At 46.7% G+C, this 27,365-nt stretch overlaps 1 protein-coding gene across 1 annotated transcript in view; it reads right to left on the bottom strand.

The window, feature by feature from the left end:
- Positions 1-892: 892 nt before the first annotated feature.
- Positions 893-27,365, bottom strand: part of LOC141141332 (alpha-1,4-N-acetylglucosaminyltransferase-like) — an 88,856-nt gene continuing 62,383 nt past the window's right edge. The window contains exons 2-3 of the mRNA XM_073629004.1: positions 16,148-16,611; positions 893-2,229 (exon numbers count right to left, since the gene is read on the bottom strand). Of these exons, the coding sequence (XP_073485105.1) occupies positions 1,642-2,229; positions 16,148-16,588 (1,029 nt within the window). The 5' untranslated portion in view covers positions 16,589-16,611 and the 3' untranslated portion in view covers positions 893-1,641. The remainder of the gene's footprint in view (positions 2,230-16,147; positions 16,612-27,365) is intronic.

The raw sequence follows: 27,365 nt of genomic DNA on the forward strand, positions 1-27,365 counted from the left end.
CCCCTATTTTTAAAATCCACACTACATTCCTTGGAACTGGCTGAGCTCCTTGGATTTTTTATGAGCATTTCTAAATAAACTTATCCATATGGAATCACGCTATGTGGATCACCTTTTTATTTCTATATAATACGTTGGAGCGGATGTTCGGTTGGGAATAGGATTGTCACAGGGGAGTATCACCTTCCCCCCATCCCCTTCCTCTACATGAGTGGATGATCCGGATCGAGGAACCGGATCAGAAAAGATACCAACACTAAAGGGATTCGATCGGCACCCGGATTTGATCGGCACCTGGAAAACAAACATCTTACGCTTATACCCCTGCAGGGGTATAGCGTTCCGGTGAGTGGAATCACATCAGGGGGATTGTGTTTAAAACTGGGAAGAATTTGGTTGGAAGACATCATATGAACACTTGCTACTTCACATGAGACTTTTGATTGTTGTTATTAATTGAAATTACAGAGAGTTCATTATAAGAAGCATATATATTAATCAATCCACAATAACTTTTAATTTTTTATTCTCATATTTATTTTATATTTATAAATCTCACTTATATATATATATATCTTATTTATATATATTCATACACATTCTTTGAGTATCTCCTGCACTCCACTACATAGGGGTGCAGACACTCTCCACCTTTATTCATTATTTGTAGTTTATTTTCACTATTCAGTAGATGTTGGAACACCACAAATTGGACTACACCTGATAATTCTGCACTTTTTGGGGTTTGTCTAGTCACATAACAGACCGTTATTTATATTATATTTCACTATTAGAGATTATTATTTCCGCCCATCATTATATATGGGATTAAGGTTACACAAAATAATATATTTGAATTAGCAATAATAATATTTTTATTAATATTTTTATTTCTAAGTTTATTAATTAGCACTTAAAATTTTTTTTATGTGGGATATACACTATTGTATTTTAAGTTTTATCATTTAGTGCCGTTCCTATAGAATATCACATAGACACACCTATCACTATAATTATTATATGCCAAAAAAATTTTTTTATGCACAGCGCCACTCCCTACTTTTTATATTTATCCTTTTGGGGGTACACGTTAGTGTCCCCTGCTTACATAGGGGGGCAGCAGTTGGAAATATATCCTGAAGCGCGGATCCATTGATAAACAATTATTACAAACAACAACTAACAGACACATATGTGGTAAAACTGCATCAGGAGGAGAATATATATATATATTTTTCTAATTTGGACCAGTTTTCATTGGATAATAAAAAAAAGAAAAACAAGAGATATCTATTACCATTTACCACCTAAAGAAAGCCCAATTTGTCCTGAAAAAAACAAGGTATAATCCACCTGGATACACAAAGTAGCTGTGTTGATATTTACAGTTTTACTAATACATGCCAACCTTGCAAAATGGTACTTAGGCAATTTAACATTTATTTTATCCTTAATCACTAAGGGGTTTAACCTGTACAACTGCAAAATGTACGTTAAAGCTAGAGTTCAGCTGTACACTGAGCCCTCTGAGTAAGTTTTTTATGCAACATTTTTAGGTTACCCTTGAGGTGCTTCCAATATCCCCAATATGTACTCTTTGAATGAATCACACAATCTGTTTTAAAAGCTCGACAAATTTTGTTACAGGTGAGTTGATTCATTTCTCAAGATATATCCATAGGTTGTAGGGCATTGTTTCCGGTAGAGCAGTTCCACCAATGTGTTGCTTCCAGGTAACATGGATTTACCTTCGTTATTCATGAAATTCCAAAGATGTAAGGCATAGGAGTCATTAAAAGTTGGCACATTTTCCCAGACTACAAAGTACCTTCTCCATGCTGGATACGAGATGGGGTAGAAACGTTGAGGATGCAGATAACTGATGTTTGTACACATGACATCATCTGTAGAGTTAAATACGGGCATGCCACACAATTTCTTCACAACACGTGTGACAACCCCCGGCCCTTGGTGTCCCCATATCTCTCCCCTGTAGTTCTCAACAAAGTTCTCCATAAACTGCCACGCTAACTGGTAATGTGAGGAGAGGCCCAAAACACCACTGCTAGTAGTTGTGACATCCTGGGCTGCTAGAAAATGGTCCTGGGGTATTGGACGAAGTGAGATGACATCTGTATCCATGTAAATCCCACCATATTTCCACATTAGGGCAAACCTACAGGCATCTGAGCTCACATGGGACCAGTAGACTTCTTTTTTAGGATTTACCTGGTAATTCAAAGAAGTACATTTAAAATATATTTTAGCTTATAAATTGAAAAGTAGCTTTTCTGTTACAAAAAACAACAATGTCTTCAACAATGCTTTCTCAGTTAATATTCTTTATGGGCCATCATATAGCAAACCAGAGCTTTTGTTAACTTCATTAAAACTCAACTCATAGGGGTTGATTTACTAAAGGCAAATAGGCTGTTCACTTTGCAAAGTTCAGTTGCATTCTGCAAGTGTAGCTGCTCCAGAACTTAGAAGTCAGCAGAGTTTCTGCTCATTTACTATCATCCACTCATGTGCAAGCAAAAAAGCTGCTTTTTAATCTTCCTTGCATGTGATTGGGGACTCTTTGCAAAATGAAGATTTACCTAATTTGCTAAACTCTGGAGCAACTGCACTGTGCAAAGCGCACAATCTATCATTACTAAATCAACTTCACAGTCTCCAGTTTGGAGCTCACGTTACACCTCAGGCTCAGGCCGGGTTCACACACCCTGTATTGCCAAAAGTATTGGGACGCCTGCCTTTACACGCACACATGAACTTATATGGCATCCCAGTCTTATGTCGGATTTTCCTACGGAAAACGTTCGATGGGAGCTTGTTGTTGGAAATTCTGACCATGTGTAGGCTCCATCAGACATTTTCCATCGGAATTTCCATCTCACAAAATTTGAGATCTCAATTTCCGATCGTTTGTACATAATTCCGACGCACAAAGTTCCACGCATGCTCAGAATCAAGCAGAAGAGCCGCACTGGCTATTGAACTTCATTTTTCTCAGCTCGTCGTACGTGTTGTACGTCACCGTGTTCTTGGCGATCAAAATTTCAAGATTTGTGTGACCGTGTGTATGCAAGACAAGTTTGAGCCAACATCCGTCGGAAAAAAAACATGGATTTTGTTGTTGGAATGTCCGATCGTGTGTACAGGGCATTAGTCTGTAGAGTTCAATATTGAGTTTGCCCACCCTTTGAAGCTAATGTATAACAGCTTCAGCTCTTCTGGGAAGACTGTCCACAAGGTTTAGGAGTGTGTCTATGGGAATGTTTGACCATTCTTCCAGAAGCGCATTTGTGAGATCAGGCACTGATGTTTGATGAGAACGCCTGTCTTGCAGCCTCCGCTCTAAATCATTTCAAAAGTGTTCTACCATGTTGAGGTCAGGACTCTGTGCAGGCCAGTCAAGCTCCTCCACCCCCAACTCACTCATCCATGTCTTTATGGATCTTGCTTTGTGCACTGGTGCGCAGTCATGTTGGAACAGGAGGGGGCCATCCCCAAACTGTTCCCACAAAGTTGGGAGCATGAACTCCAAAATGTCTTGGTGTGCTGACGCCTTAAGAGCTCCCTGCACTGGAACTAAGGGGCCAAGCCCAACCCCTGAAAAACAACCCCACACCATAATCCCCCCTCAACCAAATGATTTGGACCAGTGCACAGAGCAAGGTCCATAAAGACATGGATGAGAGTGTTTGGGGAGGGAGGAACTTGACTGGCCTGCACAGAGTCCTGACCTCAACCCAATAGAACACCTTTGGAATGAATTAGAGTGGAGACTGCAAGCCAGGCCTTCTTGTCCGACATCAGTGCCTGACCTCACAAATGCACTTCTGGAAGAATGGTCAAACATTCCCATAACACACTCCTAAACCTTGTGGACAGCCTTCCCAGAAGAGTTAAAGCTGTTATAGCTACAAAGGGTGGGCTAACTCAATATTGAACCCTACTGACTAAGACTGGGATGCCACTAAAGTTCGTGTGTGTGTAAAAGAAGGCATTCCAATACTATAAGCAATATAGTGTATGTGCAGCCGTGGTTTACAGCCTGGGGTCCTGTGCATTTCTGTTCACCGGTTCAGGTGCAAATCAGGTCCAAATTTTTACCTGAATTTGCATCAGAACTGGACCCAAAAACCATACCGCGCCCAACCCGGACACTTGTGAATCGGCTCCATTGAGAGACAGTCACATTCACATGTCATGCGAATTGGATGCGGTCAAAACCATATCGAATTTGCATGTATGTGAACCCGGCCTCAGGCTGCAAAGTGCATGACTCATCTTTACATATAGGAACATTTTTAAGAAACAGCTATCCTTTAAGGCAGAACTATGGCCAAACAGATAAATAGACAAGATAAATGAGGTCAGTAGCAGCTGGTGTTTTTTTGTTTGGGGGAGGCGGCAAACAACCGACCCCCCGCGGCAACTCAAACCCCCCCTGCGCTGTCTGCCGTTCGGTCCACCGGCACACTTACCCCATCTAGTCATTGGGCATCAGGCATCCGAGGAGCGGCGATGGGGATCGGGCATCTGTGGAGTGGCGGCAGGGATCGGGCATTAGTGGAGCAGCAGGGGGGATCGGGCATCCATGAAGCGGAGGCAAGGATCAAGCATCCAGGCATCGGTGGCTCTTCTCCTCCTCGCTTCTGCTGTGCGTCTCCTCCCCTCCTCCTAAACAGCCAATAGGATTGCCTGTCCTTTGGGTGACGGGTATCAGACCCGCTTTCCAATTGGCCGGGAGGAGGATCAGTGTTGCAACAGCGAATATTCATTCTCTGTTGCCACATACCTGGGTGGGATCGGAGTGCACTCTCTGCATCCCGAGCCCACCCTATTTTGAAGCCTAATAAAAGGTACAATGAGAATTGAGTATGTATAAAATGATGCCAACATCCTTAATCAAAATAGAACAAAAGAAACTGTGCACTGTATGTACACAGGGGTCGCCCCTTGGGATTTTACTGGCAAAATATGTAAAGTATAGAGAGTAAATTATGTAAAATGCACATAAGTGCCAATTTTATTTAATTGTAGAAAAAATATGAATACAAATACAGTTATACAATATACATATTCGTTTAAAATATACACATCAAAATGTACAAGGTAGATATATCAACCCAGTGCTTAAAACCCACAGCCTAAGTAGTTTAAGGTCAAACGGATGAATTTACAGCACGTAACCCGACATGTTTCGGAAATTGGTGTGTGTTATTCCTTCATCAAGGGATTTACAGTTGGGTGATTAAATCTTTTTCTGTAATGTAAGTTTCAGAGTAATGAGATAGTATCATAATATATGAAACTACTAACAAGTATTGATTTATAGCAGAAATATTATAAAATATTCACAATGGTTATACTTACATCAATCAGATTCATATAAATCAAATATGACAAAACAAAAACAGGAACCAGAGACAGAACAGGCTGGCTAGGAGGTCCTCAGAAATAAGGGATGAGCAGCTCTAGGTGCGGGACTGAACGCTGCAGCACATTCACAAGAGGTGCCTGATTAGAGTCTGCATGATCAAAATAGTAAAAGGAAAAGGAACATGTGAATTAATCCCATATGCAGCTAAAGAGGCTACCAAACTGCAATATAGGGACATAGGGATGATAACATCCCATTGATTCAATACAAATAGTAGTTAAGTTACCTCTTAGTTTTCACATCTTCACTTGAGATGCAGACCTCTGGGCAGCAGTCCCACAACTGACAGACGCCCAGTGAGTGTCCACGTCTCAAATAGCACAGCTGATTTGGCTTCAGCCAAGCAGTGTTTGCCCCAGTAAGTCAGCTGCATGGGAAGCAGCTGTGAATGGAGCTCAGAGTGTCTCCCTGATGCCGAGGTGCGTGGCGCAGCCACGCCCATAAGGGCGTGATGACGTCACGCGTTGCTGCATCACCGGCAGGTATGAGATCCCCACACATGCAGTAAAGCAAGGGTGGGGACACAGAAACAGCTCCTCCACGCACAAAAGGCACGGGGGACAGGTAAAAAAATACCGCCCATCAGCCATGCGTGAGTGGAGCTTACCCGCCGGGTGTCTGCGAGCAAACGAACCTTTACATACAGAGAGTTCTCCTCTACAGGCAGGTAATGATACCCATCTATGTTACCACACTAACAGTGACATATCAGATGTACAGACTCCGGCCAGCTGTTCCGGATCATCTCTAAATACGTCATCTAACATATCTATCACTCCACAATCACAACCTTTGCTTCCTGGAACTTTTTTAGATCAAATGAGGGGTCGTATACAAACCCATCAAAAGAAAGCGAAAACATATCCTTCCAAAATTCACAAGACTAACCAACACCAACCACGCTAAATGTGGTCAAATTATAAAAAAAAAAAAAACTTATCCTCATACTCACTTAATCAATATGAGATGGCAGTCCTAGGACGCGGCCTCACTTTCTGCCCAGACAGTCGTCTGGACAGATTTGGAGCTATTAAGGACATCCATCTATTTATCCGTATGGTTTTAGTCAAGAGTCTTTATGCCAAAAAACCCAATTTAGAACCTGGGTCTACAAGTCAAGATATTCAAGCTTTAAATAATCCTATTGCCCTATTAGAAGAGAATGAACCTGAGAGCCCCCCGGCTTCCACTGGTGTTGAGGGTTCTACTGTGACCATGCATGACACATCCACTTCACATACACATGCACACATTTCTGATCCTTCACTTAAAAAGAAATCCACCCTTTACCCTTCGCCCAGTTCAAACCCCAATGCATCAGCTTTTCTGAAACTGGTTTCAGCTGACATCAGTAAGATGAAAAGCTTCTCCCATCCTCACACAAATCTCAGTCAAGATGAGCGAATTGCATTGGAGGCGCTGTCTCATAACCATGACATTGTCATCAAACCCTCCGATAAGGGTGGCAATGTCGTGGTTATGGACAGCGCTCAATACACTGAGATGTGCATGGCCATACTGCCTAACTCAGAGTGGTACCGACCCATCTCTAAATCACTACTGGACAAATTCACTCTAGATTTTTACTTGTTGGTTGATACCGCATTCCATCAGAATGCAATATCAAGACAACTATGGGATTTCATTAGGACTAGTCATCCTAAGGAAGCAACTTTTTATACGCTACCGAAGCTGCATAAACAGAAGAAGAAACCACCAGGTAGACCCATCATTTCGGGTTGTGGGAGCTTAACGGAGAACCTCAGTTGTGTAGCAGACAACCATCTCAAACATCTAGTTACCTGCCTATCATCTTATGTACGTGATACCATCCACTTTTTACAGATCATCCAGGACCTACACATTGAGGATGGCACTCAATTGGTAGACATGTAAACATACATTATAGAAAAGATTTAATCACCAAACTGTAAATCCCTTGATGAAGGAATAACACACACCAATTTCCAAAACATGTCGGGTTACGTGCTGTAAATTCATCTGTTTGACCATAAACTACTAAGGCTGCAGGTTGTAAGCACTGGATTGATATATCTACCTTGTACATTTTGATGTGTATATTTTAAACGAATATGTATATTGTATAACTGTATTTGTATACATATTTTTTCTACAATTAAATAAAATTGGCACTTATGTGCATTTTACATAATTTACTCTCTATACTTTACATATTTTGCCAGTAAAATTCCAAGGGGCGACCCCTGTGTACATACATACAGTGCACAGTTTCTTTTGTTCTATTTTGAAGCCTATTAGAGCCTCTGGCTCTAATCAGGTACTTTAAAAAAAACCTGGCCACTGTAATTCATGCACCCGGTGCCCTGAAAGGGGCCAGACACATGAATATGGTGTGGCCGCAGTGGATAGTTTAATGCTATGCATAAATCTATCCATTGCATATAGGGGGTGGCCTGGAGAGAGGGGGCAGCGTCCAGGCGCCCCTAATGGACAGGCCGCCCCTGGATGAGGTAGATAGATGAAATACATCTATAGGAGCTATTTTACCAGTGAAAGAATTTGTATTTCTATCCATCCAGTACTGAGTTCAACACTGTCCAAACAGGTGACCCACTTTTCTGATTAAAGATAAACTCTATGCTGTGTGATGGGTGTGCATAAATTTTCATGACACAATCGATAGAAATACAAAGTCTTTATCAAGCAAATCAACTCTCACACATGTATTTTGACAATAGATTTATCTATTTGTCTGGAGGTCCACTTAACAGTGAACCTGTGCCCTAATCATGCACACAAATGCATTTACATATCCTAGTTAAAAGAGAAGTGTAGCGCTGGTAGATTTTTAATCTACTGCTGATAGGTAAATTTAGTGGGTTATCTGTTCATACATAGTCAGATTTGCCTCTGTGCCAGCTTGGCTGAGTTGCATGTAGTTTCACGCTGTGCCTGTGGGTGTCGTTGTCACCATGGGTCGGTGTTGGAAAGGCAACACGCTGAAGTGTATGAGTGCTCCTCTGTCTCGGAGATAACTCGGTGGAGGAGGTCCTCCGAGTTGCATTCTGGGAGAGGGTATTTATGGGACAGACGCCATGTTTTAGGGTTTGTTTCGTTCCACCTGCTGGCTCTCCTGGCCGACAGGTATGTGCTAGGAGTACTACCTCGTGGTCCTCCGTCCAGGAGGCCCACATAGCTGCAGCATGTGGGTGGGCCCAGAAGCCTGTCTGGGGCCTACCACAGCGGCAGAGGAATGGTCCTGGGCTGTCTGTCCTAGAAGGAAGAAGCTGGACAACTGAGAAGATCCCAGGGGAGGACCCGTCATGAAAGGATCATGCAGAGTGCTGGTCTGGAGAGGGGCCTGGTGACTCAGTTGGAGGACGCCAGGGGCGGACTGACCAGTCGGTCCATTCGGACATGGACCGAGGGCCCGGCCACTAAAGGGGGCCCGCCAGCACCACCTGCTGGACCCTTTAGGGCTGGTGATCACACGGGCCCCAGCGCTGCCTTGGAGGGTAAGGGGAGGAGGGCAGGCGCTGCGCTGCCGGATCATCTAGAGCGGGGATTTCCTGCTTACCGCTGTCATCCGATGTCCCGCCTCCTTTGATAGATTTCTCACTGGTCCAATGCCGGGACGCGTGACATCTAACAAAGGAGGCGGGACATCCGATGACAGCGGTCGCCAGGTGTCACAGCGGAAGTTACCCGCTCTGTGTGATCCGGCAGCTATCCCCCATGCACTGATCAGGCTGCATGGAGGATGCACTGTAGGTGAGGCTGCATGGAGGGGCCACTGTAGGTGAGGCTGCATGGAGGGGGCACTGTAGGTGAGGCTGCATGGAGGGGACACTGTAGGTGAGGCTGCATGGAAGGGGCACTGTAGGTGAGGCTGCATGGAGGGGGCACTGTAGGTGAGGCTGCATGGAGGGGGCACTGTAGGTGAGGCTGCATGGAGGGGGCACTGTAGGTGAGGCTGCATGAAGGGGGCACTGTAGGTGAGGCTGCATGGAGGGGGCACTGTAGGGGAGGCTGCATGGAGGGGCCACTCTAGGTGAGGCTGCATGGAGGGGCCACTCTAGGTGAGGCTGCATGGAGGGGCCACTCTAGGTGAGGCTGCATGGAGGGGGCACTGTAGGTGAGGCTGCATGGAGGGGGCACTGTAGGTGAGGCTGCATGGAGGGGCCACTCTAGGTGAGGCTGCATGGAGGGGGCACTGTAGGTGAGGCTGCATGGAGGGGACACTGTAGGTGAGGCTGCATGGAAGGGGCACTGTAGGTGAGGCTGCATGGAGGGGGCACTGTAGGTGAGGCTGCATGGAGGGGGCACTGTAGGTGAGGCTGCATGGAGGGGGCACTGTAGGTGAGGCTGCATGGAGGGGGCACTGTAGGGGAGGCTGCATGGAGGGGCCACTCTAGGTGAGGCTGCATGGAGGGGCCACTCTAGGTGAGGCTGCATGGAGGGGCCACTCTAGGTGAGGCTGCATGGAGGGGCCACTCTAGGTGAGGCTGCATGGAGGGGGCACTGTAGGTGAGGCTGCATGGAGGGGGCACTGTAGGTGAGGCTGCATGGAGGGGCCACTCTAGGTGAGGCTGCATGGAGGGGGCACTGTAGGTGAGGCTGCATGGAGGGGGCACTGTAGGTGAGGCTGCATGGAGGGGCCACTCTAGGTGAGGCTGCATGGAGGGGGCACTGTAGGTGAGGCTGCATGGAGGGGGCACTGTAGGTGAGGCTGCATGGAGGGGCCACTCTAGGTGAGGCTGCATGGAGGGGCCACTCTAGGTGAGGCTGCATGGAGGGGGCACTGTAGGTGAGGCTGCATGGAGGGGGCACTGTAGGTGAGGCTGCATGGAGGGGCCACTCTAGGTGAGGCTGCATGGAGGGGGCACTGTAGGTGAGGCTGCATGGAGGGAGCACTGTAGGTGAGGCTGCATGGAGGGAGCACTCTGGTGAGGCTGCATGGAGGGGCCACTCTAGGTGAGGCTGCATGGAGGGGCCACTCTAGGTGAGGCTGCATGGAGGGGGCACTGTAGGTGAGGCTCCATGCAGGGAGCACTCTGGTGAGGCTGCATGGAGGGGCCACTCTAGGTGAGGCTGCATGGAGGGGCCACTGTAGGTGAGGCTGCATGGAGGGGGCACTGTAGGTGAGGCTGCAAGGAGGGAGCACTCTGGTGTGGCTGCATGGAGGGAGAACTCTGGTGAGGCTGCATGGAGGGAGCACTCTGGTGAGGCTGCATGGAGGGGGCACTGTAGGTGAGGCTGCATGGAGGGAGCACTCTGGTGTGGCTGCATGGAGGGAGCACTCTGGTGAGGCTGCATGGAGGGAGCACTCTGGTGAGGCTGCATGGAGGGAGCACTCTGGTGAGGCTCCATGGAGGGGGCACTCTGGTGTGGCTGCAAGGGGGGGGCACTCTGGTGTGGCTGCAAGGGGGGGGCACTCTGGTGAGGCTGCATGGAGGGTGCACTCTGGTGAGGCTGCATTGAAGGGGCACTCTGGCGAGGCTGCATTGAGGGGCACACTGGTAAAGCTGTATTGAGGGGCACTGGTGAGGCTGCATTGAGGGGCACTGGTGAGGCTGCATTGAGGGGCACTGGTGAGGCTACATTGAGGGGAAATGGTGAGGCCACATTAAGGGGCAATGGTGAGGCTGCATTGATGGGTACTGATCAGGCTGCATTGATGGACACTGATCAGGCTGCATTCACGGGCACTTGTGAAGCTGCATTCATGGGCACTGGTGAGGGTGCACTGATTGGCACTGGTGAGGCTGCATTGAGAGGCACTGGAGAGGCTGAATTGATGGGTACTGATGAGGGCTTTTTCTAACATAGACTCTCAAATGGGCACAGAACCGCACACGCAGGCAACGTCATTATGTGTTGCGCCATGTGTCTCCGCGCACAGGGTCTGCTGCAAACCTTCTAGATTTACTGTCCCGGATAGGGCAAAGGTGACCAGTTATCTCCAAGTACCTCCCTCACCTCTGCAAACAGTGCCCAAAATGGCGGAAGAGGAGAGGAAACACCAGCTAGGGTGCCAGCCAGCCACCCACCCACAGCAGGGCCAGGGTGCCAGCCAACCACCCATGGTGACCCACCCACAGCAGGGCCAGGGTGCATGCCACCCAACCATTCATGGTGACTCACCTACAGCAAGGCCAGGGTGCCAGCCACCCGCCCACGGTGACCCACCCACAGCAGGGCCAGGGTGCCAGCCAGCTAGCCACCCACGGTGACCCACCCACACCAGGGAGCCAGCCACCCACAGGAGCCAACCACAGAGGACGCGGGAACCAGCCACAGCTACAGTACCCATAATTAAGGTAAGAGGAGCTCTACACAGTGCCAATTTTATTTCTACTTTATGAGAGGTTGGGGCAGGGGTGAGAGTCATGGCACAAGGAGGGGGTCCTGTGAGGACAAGAGGGAATGAAGGTGTTCACTGTACACTCTGTTAGAAAGAGGCCCCCCTCCAGGTCCCATTATATTCCTTTGTAGTCTCTAATAGGTCTTGGAGGGGGGTCTCTCTCTCTCTAACAGAGACTCTCTAATGGACACTGTTAGAGAGAGACCCCCATCCAGGTCCCATAAAAAAAAGGCAGAAGTTGTACTTTGTGCAAAATGTAGGGGTGAGGTCGGGGCGGGCCATGGGCGGGGTTAGGGGTGGGTCATAGGCGGGACCTGACAGGGGGTCCTTGCTTTATTTGGTCCGGGGGCCCTGAGTGTTGTCAGTCCGCCCCTGGAGGACGCATCCTAAAGTAACCCTACCGCATAGTACTGCCGGGTCGGTTTAAAAGTTCTAGTGCTGTGTTTGCTATTTATCTTATACCATTACATCCTGTGGCAGAGGATCGTATGGGTATTGCTCCGATCAAGTCCGTGGCAGAGACTTTTGTTCGTGCTACGTACTGGCTGCTAGGTTAGTGAGAGAAACCTATCCAGGCGGGCAAAGATTCAACTCTAAAGAGATAGTACGTTCATCTACAAGTTCTAAATTCCTAATGCTACACCAAGAAAAGGTATTTGAGCTTCCATTCAACTCTCCTTCTACCTCTTTCCTGCTACTTCCTTCAATTTATGTTTATTAAAGCATTGGAAAAGATACTCAAGTGTCTGGTGCCTACATCGTATGGTGATAAACTCAACGGGACCCTAGACCCGGTTCTGGTGAAATAGAGGTAACGAAGGTGACGGTAACAGCCCGCAATAAACCAGCAGCTCCACCGAGAGTTAATGCTACAGAAGTATGGCAATAATTTATTTTTTTTAATCGGTCCATTGCTGCGTCTGTCCCCCGCCGGCTCTAACACTGAGAAATCAAACACCACCAATCGCTCGGTTCTTAGGGCTCCCTAAGCAGAACAGCTGGTGATTGTCAGTCACCAGCACTCTGCTCCACCATGCTCACTGGAGTGCTGGGCTGTGGAGGGGACAAGAGCGGCTGGCTTAGGCTCTCAGCGGCTCATTGGGTGCCAGTCCAGACATATGGGCGGATCCCAACCATATGGTCGTGATCTTTTCCGAGCCTGGATCGGCTTCGTGATGTCAGCCCACAGCAGGCTTCAGCCCGCTGTCTACTGAAAACGGGTCACAGGAGTGCAGAACCAACTGCACTCCTGTGATCCACAGGAGAAGTACAGCCAAACAAGCTTTGGCTATACTTCTTATTTAAGAAGTTAAAGCACTTTAACCGCTTGCCGCCCGCTGGCTGTCATATGACGGCCAGGTGGTGCGGCTCTCGTTCTGGGAGGGCGTCATATGACACCCTCTCCTTCCCGGCCCACCAGGGCTCATGCGCGTGCTGCCAGCGGCAATTGCGTGCACCCGCTGTGTCACTGGGCACCCGATGAGCGTGCCCGGCGGCCGCGATGTCCGCCGGGCACCCGCGATTGCCCGGTAACATGGCAGGACTGTGGATCTGTGTGTATGTAAACACACAGATCCACGTCCTGTCAGAGGAGAGGCGACCAATGTGTGTTCTCAATATACAGCAACACCGATCGGTCTCCTCCCCTTGTGAGTCCCCTCCCCCTTCAATTAGAAAGACTCCCTAGGAACATAATTAACCCTTCGATCACCCCCTAGTGTTAAACCCTTCCCTGCCAGTCACATTTATACAGTAATCAGTGCATTTTTATAGCACAGATCTATGTATAAATGTGAATGGTCCCAAAATAGTGGCAAAAGTGTCCGAAGTGTCTGCCACAATATCGCAGTCACGATAAAAATCGCAGATCTCCGCCATTACTAGTAAAAAAATAATAAAAATGCTTTAAATCTATCCCCTATTTTGTAGACGCTATAACTTTTGCGCAAACCAATCAATATATGCTTATTGCAATTTTTTTTACCAAAAATATGTAGAAGAATACGTATTAGCCTATACTGAGGAAAAAATGTATTTCTAAAAAAAAAAAAAATTGGATAATTATTATAGCAAAAAGTAAAAAATATTGTGTTTTTTTCAAACTTGTCACTTTTCTTTTGTTTATAGCGCAAAAAATAAAAACCACAGAGGTGATCAAATACCACTAAAAGAAAGCTCTATTTGTGGAGAAAAAATAATGAACATTTCATTTGGGTACAGTGTTGCATGACTGCGCAATTGTCATTCAAAATGTGACAGCGCTGAAAGCTGAAAAATGGCTTGGGCAGGAAGGGGGTGAAAGTGCAATGTATTGGTGGTTAAATAAGCTCTCATTCACCTCTGTGGCTATAGGCATTTATGAAGATATTCATCTTCATCTTCAAAGTTCACAACAGAGGAACTGAAATCTTAGCTTCTTTCTTTGAGAACTTGACAGTGTGCCAATCCTCTAATGTTTACACACAACCAGGGCTGTCTTTAATGCTGGGAAATGGGCCGGTTGCCCAGGGCCCAATTATTGCTGGGGGGGTCAAAAGCAACTGCCCCTTGAGACCATGCTGCCCACAGATATTTTACCCGTGCAGCGGGTGAAACCGATTTTCCACTTGCTCTCCTGGCCAGTTCATACAAGCAGCCCCACTGTGACTGTGACAAGGGAGAGGCAATCTTTGGGCTGTACATGTCAGAGCCCGCTCGTCCTGCTTCTCCCTATGTTGGCACCAGAGCGGCTGTTACAGGAAGTGAGGCAGAGCGGCTCAGTGTTCCCCCGCTCGCCCCTGCCCCTTCTCCGGTTAACAGGGCTAAGATGAAAGACACAGAGTGGTCTGTGATTGTTCTCCTTCACCCTTCTCCTGTCAGCAGCGCAGGGGGGTGGATTAATAAAGCAGTGGCTGTACCGGAGCAGCTTACAGAGGGGGACACTGAGTTACAGGAATCAATGAGCTGTAATGTGTAGTAATCTCTAGCAACCAATGAGTGAGTGGTAATGGTTCGCCACTCTTTCATAAAGGCCAGATTTGTGGAGTACACAACTAATAGTTGTCCTCTGGACAGATTCTCCTATCTGAGCTGTGGATGAATGAATGAGTGACTTGTATAGCGCTACCTATGTGAACTGAATCACCTCAGGGCGCTTTTTAACCTACCAGCATGTCTTTGGAGTGTGGGAGGAAACCGGAGTACCCATAGGAAACCCACACAGGCACAGGGAGAAAATGCAAACTCCAGGCAGGTAGTGCTGTGGTCGGGATTTGAACCAGCGACCCTATTGCTGCTAGGTGAGAGTGCTATCCACTACACCACTGTGCTGTGTGATCTCTGCAGCTCCTTAAGAGTTGCCATGGGTCTCTTGGCTGCTTCTCTGATTAGCCTGTCAGTTTAGGTGGACGGCCATGTATTGGTAGGTTTGCGGTTGTGGCATACGCTTTCCATTTTTGGATGATGAATTGACCAGTGATCATTGAGATGTTCAAAGCTTGAGAGATTTTTTTTATAGCCTAACCCTGCTTTAACCTTCTCCACAACTTTATCCCTGGCCTATCTGGTGTGTTCCTTGGTCTTCATGATGCTGTTTCTTCACTAAGGTCCTCTAACAAACCTCTGAGGGCTTCACAGTACAGCTGTATTTATACTGAGATTAAATTACACACAGGTAGATTCTATTTACTGATGAGGTGACATCTGAAGGCAATTGGTTCCACTAGATTTTAGTTAGGGGTATCAGAGTAAAGGGGTGCTGAATACAAATGTATGCCACACTTTTCGCATATTTATTTGTAAAAAATGTGAAAACCATTTATCCCTTTCCTTCCGCTTCACAATGATGTGCCACTTTGTGTTAGTCTATTACATAAAATCCCAATAAAACTTTAAAAATTTACATTTCTGTTTCAAGGGGTGTGAATACTTTTGTGAATACTTTTTCAAGGCACTGTATGTGTGAGATCTAAGCAGTGGTACATCTGACTTCTAGTCTTACTAGATTTAGAGGGAGATTTACTGAGGTCACTATTGTACTGTTCACCTTGAGAAAGCAAAGCCTTGCCTCTACCAAGATGGCTGCTTCCACATGGTGCTGAACAAAGCATAGTAAGTCAGTAATGGGGAAATATCAGTTGCTGGGAGACCACAGACAATACTGGTGACTAGCCCCCTGTATTGGTGACTTACCCTCATATGACTTTTTTAGGCACATATTTTAGAGTTCAGTTCCTCTTTAATACAGCCAAGAATGTTATTGTCATTTGCAACAGTTTCCACATGTTATTGAGCTTCCCCATCTGCATGTATCCAAATTTTTTTACTGTTTTTGTTTTCCCCAGAGGTACCCCAATCCATCTCTAACATACCTTATCAAACCACGGCTTAAGTGGTGTGTTATTAAATAACTGATCCATTCTTAGAGGGAAGAGATAAATGTTGCTATAAGACGACAGGGTTGGAAATTGTTGTTTTGCTCTCTTTTCATCTTCCTCAGTAGTAATATTCTCCAGTCCTTTCATGAAGAAGGCCACCGGTCGGTCAGGGTAGACTCGTGCGGCTGATTCAATGGCACAAAGTACCAGGGATGGTGGATTCATTCTGTTCGTGGTCTCCATAAATAAGATTCCATTTCCTTTTCTTAGAATAGTGGAAGCACTGAAAGAATTGGCTCTGTTTGAGATTACAAAGCACTTGGAAGGAAGGAGATCCGAAATTAGACCACCTTTATATTTAAAAGAGGTCCTGCTAATAGAGGCTATAGCCACTACTATAATGAACATAGTGCATATTTTTAGTTGCTTCAGCATGACTGTGGAATACTATGGTTGAGCTACAAGAAAAAATAGAATTATATTATATAAAATCTAATGATCACATTTATTAAAGATAAGTAAAAGAAATGTTTGGGTCAATGCCTGTTGCAGCAGGGCAAGTAGATGTAGCATCACAGAAGTATGTTTGTTCCTGAGTATATCTACACCCAACAAAAAATAAATGTATTGCAGCTTACCAATCCCCATAATAGATACGGTGGCTACATTCATTTTCTTTTTTAGGCAAGTACAGAAAAATGAATATTATACAGGATTTATATAGCGCCAACAGTTTGCACAGAACTTTATAACATGAGGGCAGACAGTACAGTTACAATACAATTCAATACAGCAGAGGGTCCTGCTTGTTAGAGCTTGCAATCTAAAAGGGAGGGTCAAGTGATACAAAAGGTAATAACTGTGGGGGGTAAACTGATGGAGAAATGCTTATTAATCCTGCCAGAAATCCAGTGTCCTTGTGAGTTCCTGTGCACTGAGCTGAAATCTCAAACAGTATGTGCTTTCCAAGTTTTCCTTTGTGAACTATAAAACATCTTCCTCCCAGTGTCGGGACAAGGTAATCTAGGGACCAGGGCAAACATGTCAAACTGCCCCCCCACTTAAGATGTATTGAGCACTAATCTGCATGCTTACCCCCTAAGCATAAATCCTCCTTGTACAAATCCATCCCTTACTGAAATCCCCCTTCCCAGCACAAATCTTTGCTCCCATACCCCAAATCCCCCCCCCAACAAAAATGCCTCTCCCCAATAAAAGTCCCCTCCTAGCACAAATCCTCTACCTCTCAAATGTCCCTACTAAGTACACATCCTCTTGCCCCCACTCCAAATCCCCCCTCCTACCACAAATCTACCCCCTACTAGCACAAATCCCACCAAAACAAAAATGTACCCTGCTAGCACAATTTTCCTATGCTTTTTACCTCCTTACAGCACCCCCCCCCATCTCACATGAAATCACGGTGCCCAGGGCAGCCATCCCTCCTGCCCACCCCTTGTCCTGGCCCTGCTTCCTCCTGTGTAATAGGAGAGAGGGAGGCGCCCTGCAGTCCCAACACACTTCCTATCCTCTTGTGACAAAGCAGTCGTACATAGACATAGCTGGGAGCTCGCCAGATCTTGCCTAGAAACTTTGGCTAACCAGTGTTCCTGTCAGGTTTCTCAGAAGTTGAGAGTTTCCTCTAGCGCTGAAATTTGAGAAATATTATTTGTGCAGAGATCAAGAGTCAACTTGCCTCTTGCACACAGTGATGCACAATACAGTGCTACTGAGCCGCAGATGACTCCTCCCCTTTGTGCAGCTGTGTGGGCATGTTAGACATAGGCAATTCCATAGGAAAGAGGGTTAAGATAGGAGGGGGAGCTACCTGCTGATATGAGAAGTCCAAAAACCTGGAAGAAAGAAATAAGCAGTTTAATGCCGCGTAAACTTGGATGGTTTTTCCAATGGAATTCCGCTCAAGCTTGGCTTGCATACACACGGTCACACAAAAGTTCTCCGAACTTTTGATCACAAGAATGCAGTGACGTACAACACTACGACGAGCCTAGAAAATGAAGTTCAATGCTTCAGAGCATGCGTCGAATTGTTTCCGAGCATGCGCAGGAATTTTGCGTGTTGGAATTGGTACAGACGATTTCCGATCTGAACTTTTTCCAAACGAAAAATTGAGAACCTGCTCTCAATCTTTGTCTGGCGGGAATTCCGCCAGCAAAAGTCTGATGGAGCATACACACAGTCGGAATTTCCGACCAAAAGCTCCCATCGGACTTTTGCTGGCGGAATTTCAGATTGTGTGTACGGGTGACAAGAGCAGGGAGAATAGCTACCTGAAAAAATTAGAAGCCTAAAATCTGTGAGAGAAAGCTACATTTTGAAACAAAATGGGTTGGGAGAAGAGTTACCTGTGGAAACAAGGGCTTTAAAAAATGGGAGGGAGAGACCTACCTGTATAAACGAGAAGTCTAAGAGTTGGGAGAAGAGCTTCCTGCCAAAACTGCTGAAATGAGCAATCTAAGAGCTGAGAGAAGAGAGACCTGCTGAAATAAGAAGTCTAAAAGCTGAAAGAGCATACCAGCTTGTAGGGATAGGCAGGTGGTACCGCCTTCATGTTCCTTTCCTCATTGGGCACCAAGTGTGAGTCACTTAGGAGATCTACCTGGGGTGAGTTCTTCTAGGCTATGATAGGCACCTTGAACAGGGTCACTGCCTTACACATGGGATGCCTTTGCTTGAATGGATAACTGTGCTCTAGTTAACTCTCTTGCTGTTAAAATACACCACCACAGTCCCTGTTGCATTTAGGGGGGACATGCGGAGCCAATGCCCTCTCCACCTGTCCAGATTATCTCTGCTATCTCACTCTCAGTAAAAGAAAGGGGTCCTTCCGTGCACCTAGTGCTGACTTGTGTGTGTTTCAACTGACTCAATTGTAGAGTATGTGTGCCGGTTACTGTCAGGGCTGCGCTCAGCCCTTCCTTCTCTGAGCTGGCCGCTCAGCTGTCGGCTAATTGCCAGCTCTTATCTCTCCACAGGTACTCAGCTGTTGATGATATCCTGCTTGTCCGTCCTGCCTACTTAAGCCATCTAGCCCAGAGGATCTCTGCCTTCGCCTTAGTCAACATCACGGAGATGCTCTCCTGCATTCCTGTTGAAAGACTTGCTTGGCTGACATCCCTTCTGGCTCCAGATCCTGCTTGCTGTTTTACTACGCTCATCTCTGGCTCCCTGATGTTTGACTTGTCTGACTATCCATTCCGGTTACTGAACTTTGGCTATGTTTTGACTATGTTTGTGCTATTTACTTTTATTATTAAACAAGTGTGATTTAACTGTACTTCTGTCTCGGGTCTGATTTCATGGTTTCTGACAGTTACTTGCATTACACCTCTTAATAGCTTCAGACCAGGCATAGACAAAGTTTGCAAAAGCTTTACTTTTATAATGTGGAATAACAGTAGAACTAACAGTCTTTCCCTAAACTAATCCCTATCTCAGGCTTGTGGCAGCAGCAGTGCACAGTACCTGCTCAGGCAAGAGTCCATACAAGGCAGAGTCCATAGTGACCGATCTCCAGAACTGGCATCTTTAGGGAAGACTGCAGGCTCCAGCAAGACCCCAACATATTGGATGTGAGAGCAGGAAGACTTGCTCTCTGAGGCGGAATTGCTCCCCCTTCTCTCTACTCTGCAATCAGCTGGAGACTACATGCGCTTGTCTGTGTCTTCTTTCCCATGCAGCAGAATGACCAACTGGGCAAAGCCCTCTCCCCTTTTATTTTCAGCACAGGGAGAGAGGCATAGCTCAGCAATAAGTGCAGGAAACTAGGTTAACTGTTTCCCTCCCAACTGGGGCAGCAACTATCTCACTAACTAGCATTTTAACCTTCTTACAAGTTGAAACAAGAAAATCATCACCTTAACTATCTCTCTGTACAGCCAGTTCTCCATATCTTCAGTACCTTCCTCCTGTGTAATATAGATGAGAAGAGGGGAAGGCATCTCAAAGTCCTAACACGCTTCCTGTCCTAAGGTGAAAAAGTTACTCCTCCATAGACATAGCTGGAGACTCACTGGATCTTGGCCAAAGAATGGCTAATCAGCGTGCCTGCCAGGTCTCCTGGATGCCTGAAGTTCCCTCTAGTTCCATCACTTAACTATAAGCATTTAATTTATGCAGCGGTCAAGAGTCAACTTGCCTCTTGCACACAGTGATGCAACTGCCGCGCTGTTGGGCTGCTGGTGACTCCACTCCTACTACAGATGTATGAGAATGTTAGGCATAGGAAGCAACATGGGGCAGAGGGAAAGGGCAAGATGGGAGGGAGAGCTATATGCTGAAACAAAAAGTCAAGGAGCTGGAAGGAATAGCTGTCTATGGAAACAAGACGTCTAAGAGCCTGAAGGTAAAGCCACCTGCCGAAACAAAATGTCTAAGAGCTGAGAGAAGAGCTACCTACTGAAAGAAAAAATCTAAAAGCTAGAAGAGGATTACCTGTTGAAACAAAAAGTCTCAGAGCTGGGAGAAGACTACCTGCTGAAACGAGAAGTCTAAGACCTGGGAGAGGACAACCTGCTGAAAGAAGTAGTCTAAGAGCTGGGAAGGAGAGCTACCTGCAGATATGAGTAGTCTAATACCTAAGAGGGAGAACTACATGCTCAAAATTAGAAGTCTTAGAGCCGAGAAGGAAAGCTAATTGCTGAAGTAAGAAGTCTAAAATAGCTTGGAGACGAGTTTCCTGCTGAAGTAAGAAGTCCAAAAGCTGGTAGAGGAAACGAAACAAGAAGTCTAAGAGCTGAGAAGTGTAGGCTATGATTTATGTAGGATAGTAGATATATGATATGTGTATATATATATATATATATATATATATATATATATATATATATATATATATAGTTAACAAAAGGATAGTTAACAAAAGGATAGCTAGTGACTCTTTGCTATCTTAATTTTATGCAAGGTCACTTTCAAGGGATACATTGTCATAGTTGCCAACATTGTAAAAAAAAAAGTGGGACACTTTTGTGGCTGTAGGCGGAGCTGTCCAATAATTAGGGGCGGGGCATTCGTCAGTAGGCGTGGCCTAGCAAAAATATACAAGTGCGGCGCGAAGCGCGACGCGGCAAAATTGGGCGTGGTTTACGCGAAATAGTGGGCGTAGCTTAAATGGGCGTGTCTCAAGAGGGTGTGGTTAGAGTCTGAGATGAATGAGGGAAGGAGAGGGGGAGAGGGGGAGAGGGGGAGAGGGAGAGAGGGGGAGAGGGGGAGAGGGAGAGAGGGGGAGAGGGGGAGAGGGATTAAAAATATGTGCATTCTAGAAAGTTTAACAATCAGCAGATAAAGATACTCCAAACACCTGGTGTTAGCACTTCAATCATCCCGGCACCATGGTTGTTATGGTGTCAGGATGATTGAAGTGCATTATTTCTATTATTACATTGTAATATAAAATGAAATCATTCAACTTACCATAATGCAGAATCAGTGGGATCCCTGAGCGTGTCACTAGCCACGTCGCCTGCCACCAGCCGTCCGTCCTTGCTTCAGATGTCTGAGCAGAGTCCGTCCTTGCATCAGGTGCCCCCAGCAGAGCCCCCCCTTACATCAGATGTCCCCAGCGGAGCCCCCCTCACACCAGGAGTCCCCGGCGGAGCCCCCCCTCACACCAGGAGTCCCCGGCGGAGCTCCCCCTCACATCAGGTGTCCCCGGCGGAGCCCCCCTTACACCAGGAGTCCCCGGCGGAGCCCCCTCTCACACCAGGAGTCCCCGGCGGAGCCCTCCCTCACACCAGGAGTCCCCGGCGGAGCTCCCCCTCACATCAGGTGTCCCTGGCGGAGCTCCCCCTTACACCAGGAGTCCCCAGCGGAGCTCCCCCTCACATCAGATGTCCCCGGCGGAGCTCCCCCTTACACCAGGAGTCCCCGGCGGAGCCCCCTCTAACACCAGGAGTCCCCGGCGGAGCCCCCCCTCACATCAGGAGTCCCCGGCGGAGCCCCCCTCACATCAGGAGTCCCCGGCGGAGCCCCCCTCACATCAGGAGTCCCCGGCGGAGCCCCCCCTCACATCAGGAGTCCCCGGCAGAGCTCCCCCTCACATCAGGTGTCCTCAGTGGAGCCCCCCTCACATCAGGTGTCCCCAGTGGAGCCCCCCTCACATCAGGTGTCCCCAGTGCCCCCCCTCACATCAGGTGTCCCCAGTGCCCCCCTTACATCAGGTGTCCCCAGTTCCCCCCCTCACATCAGGTGTCCCCAGTGGAGCCCCCCTCACATCAGGTGTCCCCAGTGCCCCCCCTCACATCAGGTGTCCCCAGTGCCCCCCCCTCACATCAGGTGTCCCCAGTGCCCCCCCTCACATCAGGTGTCCCCAGTGCCCCCCTCACATCAGGTGTCCCCAGTGCCCCCCCTCACATCAGGTTTCCCCAGTGCCCCCCACTCACATCAGGTGTCCTCAGTGCCCCCCCCACTCACATCAGGTGTCCCCAGTGCCCCCCCACTCACATCAGGTGTCCCACAGCGGTGCGCGCGCCCCCCTACCTCAGAAGTGTGTCCGCAGCATGGCTAGAACCCCCACCCCTTTCCATATCAGACTGGCAGCGGGGCGGGGGGTAGGCGGGCCGAGGCGGAGCGGGGCGAGGCGGAGCGGGGCGGAGCGGGGCGGAGCGGGGCGGGGGGTGGGCGGCCACGCAGAAGCTCCGTCTAGCCCCCCCCAGCCGTCTTACTGAACTTCAATACAATGTTTCCGCCGGCCGCCGACCTCTAGCGGCGGCGGTTTCGAAAATCGAGAATCGGATTTTTCGGGACATTTCCCGGGACACCACAAATTCGGGAATGGAGTCCAAGTCCGGGAATGTCCCAGGAAATCCGGGACAGTTGGCAACTATGCATTGTTTACATACTTAAGAATGATAAAGAATGTTATTTGTGTTATTTGACCATTCAAGAAGTATTTATTAATGGTAAGTAGGCTCAAGTGGGTATTCATGGGAAATGGTGGCTTGTTTACCTGGTAAACACTTAAATTAGTTTAAAAGGTTATTATCATTAATTACAAGTAGAGTCTTTTCATCTTGATTAACAACAAGATCAAAAGGTGTTTGGTCAACCAATCAGGAAGCCCACCAGTTTCAGACACTAGTATTTCTGGGGACGGTTTTGGCTTTTAAACACACATTAATGCATTAATTTTTCATCATGATAGCAGCACAGATTTAGATTGTTGCACACATTATTGCATGCTTGGAAGCTACATAGGTGCATATTAAACATTGGACATATTATGGTGGATTGTAGGGTCTCTATGCTTGCTATGACATGAATGATGGGTGGAACTCTGAAGGCTGCTGTTCATTGTAATATTTACTCTGTTGGATTTTGGCATCTGTTACAAGTACCTTGTGAACTTTATTCTGTGCTGGTCCTCAAATAAATGCATCTCTCTGGATGAATCAAGTTGCTGCGGGAATAATTCACCTTTTGGGAGTTATAATAATAATTATCATCCATTACCATATCACTGCAGGAAGGAGAGTTACCTGCTTGAACAAGAAGTCTAAAGTCAGCTATACAAGTATACATGTATACATGTATACAAGCCTATCTATCAATCAACTTGTTTACAATCTGCCTAGGCAAAACAAATCATTGTCCTTTGTTGGCAGGGGAGGCTCTCTGTACTTTCCACCGACAGAAATCAAAAGCAAGGTGTTGCATTGTGTTGATGGGAGAATCAAGGAATTTTCTTTCCTTCCACCAGTGGTGGAAAAATCTACATTTTTTTTTTTTTGCTAGAAATTACTGTAAACCCCCAAAAAGTAAATATTTTCTGAAAGCAGAGACTCTGGAGACTAAAATGGTAGTAGTTGTAATTTTTTTATGTTGCATAATATTTGCGCAATTTTTTTATTAAATGCATATTTTTAGGAAATAATACACTAATGCCACGTACACACGACTGGTTTTTCCGTCAGAATAAACTCTGACGATTTTTCTAAAGGAGGTCCAATGGAGTTCTGCTGAAACGGACTTGCGTACACACGATCACACCAAAGTCCAATCGTTTAGAACGCGGTGACGTACAACACATATGACGGGACTTGCCATGGTCGACCAAAGAAGTTGAGTGCACGTGCTTAGCATCATATCCAGAGGTTATCTTTGGGAAATAGACATATGAGTGCTGCCAGCATTGCTGCAGAGGTTGAAGGGATGGGGGGGTCAGCCTGTCAGTGCTCAGACCATACGCTGCACACTGCATCAAACTGGTCTGCATGGCTGTCATCCCAGAAGGAAGCCTCTTCTAGAGATTTTGCACAAGAAAGCCCTCAAACAGTTTGTTTAAGACAAGCAGACTAAGGACATAGATTGCTTTAACCATGTCCTTTGGTCTGATGAGACCAAGATAAAGGTATTTGGTTCAGATGGTATCAAGCGTGTGTGGCAGCAACCAGGTGAGGAGTACAAAGACAAGTATGTCTTGCCTCAAGCATGGTGGTGGGAGTGGTGGGAGTGTCATGGTCTGGGGCTTCATGAGTGCTGCTGGAACTGGGGAGCTACCATTCATTGCACAAGAAAGCCTGCAAACAGTTTGCTGAAGACAAGCAGACTAAGGACATAGATTACTGGAACCATGTTCTGTGGTCTGGTGAGATCAAGATAAATTTAATTGATTCAGATGGTGTCAAGCGTGTGTGGTGGCAACCAGGTGAGGAGTACAAAGATAAGTGTGTGTTGTCTACAGTCAAGCATGGTGGTGGGAGTGTCATGGACTGATGCTGCATGACTGCTTCCGGCACTAGGGAGTTACGGTTCATTGAGGGAACAATGAATGCCAACATGTACTGTGACATACTGAAGCAGAGCATGATCCCCTCCCTTCAGAGACTGGGCTGCAGGGCAGTATTTCAACATTATAATGACCCCAAACACACCTCCAAGATGACTACTGCCTTGCTAAAGAAGCTGAGGGTAAAGGTGATGGACTGGCCAAGCATGTCTCCAGACCTAAAACCTATTGAGCATCTGTGGGGCATCCTCAAATGGAAGGTGGAGGAGCGCAAGGTCTCCAACATCCACCAGCTCTGTGATGTCGAGTGGAAGAGGACTCCAGTGGCAACCTGTGAAGCTCTGGTGAACTCCATGCCCAAGAGGGTTAAGGCAGTGCTGGAAAATAATGGTGGCCACACTAAATATTGACACTTTGGGCCCAATTTGGACATTTTCACTTAGGGGTAAACTCACTTTTGTTGCCAGTGGTTTAAACATTAATGGCTGTGTGTTGAGTTATTTTGAGGGGACCGAAAATTTACACTGTTATACAAGCTGTACACTCACTACTTTACTTTGTAGCAAAGTGTCATTTCTTTAGTGTTGTCACATGAAAAGATATAATAAAATATTTACAAAAATGTGAGGGGTGTACTCACTTTTGTGAGATACTTTATGTATCATGTATAGAACCCACTGCAACAAAACTGACATTTATAGGAAAAAAAAGACATTTAAATTGATTTTCCATGCAAGCTTTCTTTACTTTTTAAACAATGGCTTGGGAAGCCAGTCTGCATGATAAGACCACAATTTAGTGCACTCAGAACAAGATTAGAGATGTTTTGCATAAATTCTGGTGTCTCTTTGGCAGACTTTGGATGGAAATAACACATTTTTGCACCACAGTGAGCAAGCCTTATGTGAAGAAGCCAAATTATAGTACACTTAGACCACGATTACTCAATTTTATTTTATATAAAGTCTGGTGTCTCTTTTAACAGACTTTGCAGAGAAGTAACAGGTAACAGGTGTGAAAAAAATTGGGCTTTGGGTGTTGGTGATACCTTCACACCGTAACCCTATAGAGGTACTTTTGATGAAAGCAAGAATTGGCCTAGCTGTAAAAAAATTAAACTTGATGCATCTCTCAGATAGGTGCGGAAAAATTGGTTCTTGGGTGTTAATTGTGCCCATGAAACCTATACCAAAAAATGATTTTAAGATAAAAACAAAAGCCACAAAGCTAGGCAGCCTAGACAATCTTGCAGAGATTTGAGATCCCAGAACATTTAATCAGTGACATCGGTATCAGGGGCTGCTGCTAATCCAGGACTGATTCATTTTGACAAATGTCAGCTGGTCAAATGAGTCTGTGGATAGACAGCTCTTTTTTCTGTCACAAAACCTCCAGCAGCACCGAATAGCCCTTCAGAAAGCATGAGGGATGCACGGCAGCCCAACAGTTCAATTGCATACTGGGCAATTTCTGGCCAGTGGTCTATTCTCATGACCCAGAAACCCAGTGGATTGTCTACTGGAAAGCTCTCCATGTCTGTTTTTGCCCCTAGATAATCTTCCACCATATGATGCAGATGCTGCCAATGAGATCTTGAAGCTGAAAGCCCTGGGTGCCAAAGACTAAAAAATTTTACAATGCATCACTGAGATGGCCCCCTTATCCACCGCTCCTCTTTTGATCAACAGAAGCCTTAAAACTAGCTTTTCCATGAGACTGTAACCTACCAGAGTCTGTAAATGCATTACATAAACGCCTCTTTAAGGTATCCTCAAGATATTTCATCCTGAGCTCCCTCTGTGAGGGCAGATGAGTCCCGAGACTTTTCCTTGTAACCATCCAATGGGCATGTCACAAATCAGGCAGTTTACGGGCAGATGGAATTCCCACTGAATTTCAGCCAACCAAACACTGGCTGTGTATGACCGCTTGATATAGCTACAGACTCTTCTGGCCTGCTTTAGAAGGTCTTGCAAACCTGGGTACATGTTTAAAAAATGCTGCACCACCAAATTGAGGACATGTGCCAGGCATGGCACATGTGTCAACTTTCCCTGTCAAAGGGTGAACAGAAGTTTAGTGCCATTATCACACAACACTATCCCTGGCTCACGTTTCCGTGGCATGAACCAACTCTGGGCTTGCTCCTGCAGAGCTGAAAGCAGAGGCGGCTCTAGGCTTTGTGAGGCCTTAGGCAAAATTTAGACATGAGGCCCTACTCACACCCTTTGCAGGGCTTAAGGAAGAACCCCGGGCTGGATCATCTTATTACTGCTTCTGCTTGTGTGGGTGGGATGTGTACTGCTCCAATCACATGGGATGAATAGGAGAGGGGGGTCGGCAAGGATGGGCGCAGTACACATCCCACCCACACAAGCAGCAGCAGTAGTAAGATGCTCTGCCTCAGGGTCGTTCCTTAGCCCCTGAAGAAGAAGGCGGGGGTAAAAAGGAAGGAGTGGGTAGGAA

The sequence above is a fragment of the Aquarana catesbeiana genome, linkage group LG04 (assembly GCF_042186555.1).
Source record: "Aquarana catesbeiana isolate 2022-GZ linkage group LG04, ASM4218655v1, whole genome shotgun sequence".
NCBI classification, from domain to species: domain Eukaryota; kingdom Metazoa; phylum Chordata; class Amphibia; order Anura; family Ranidae; genus Aquarana; species Aquarana catesbeiana.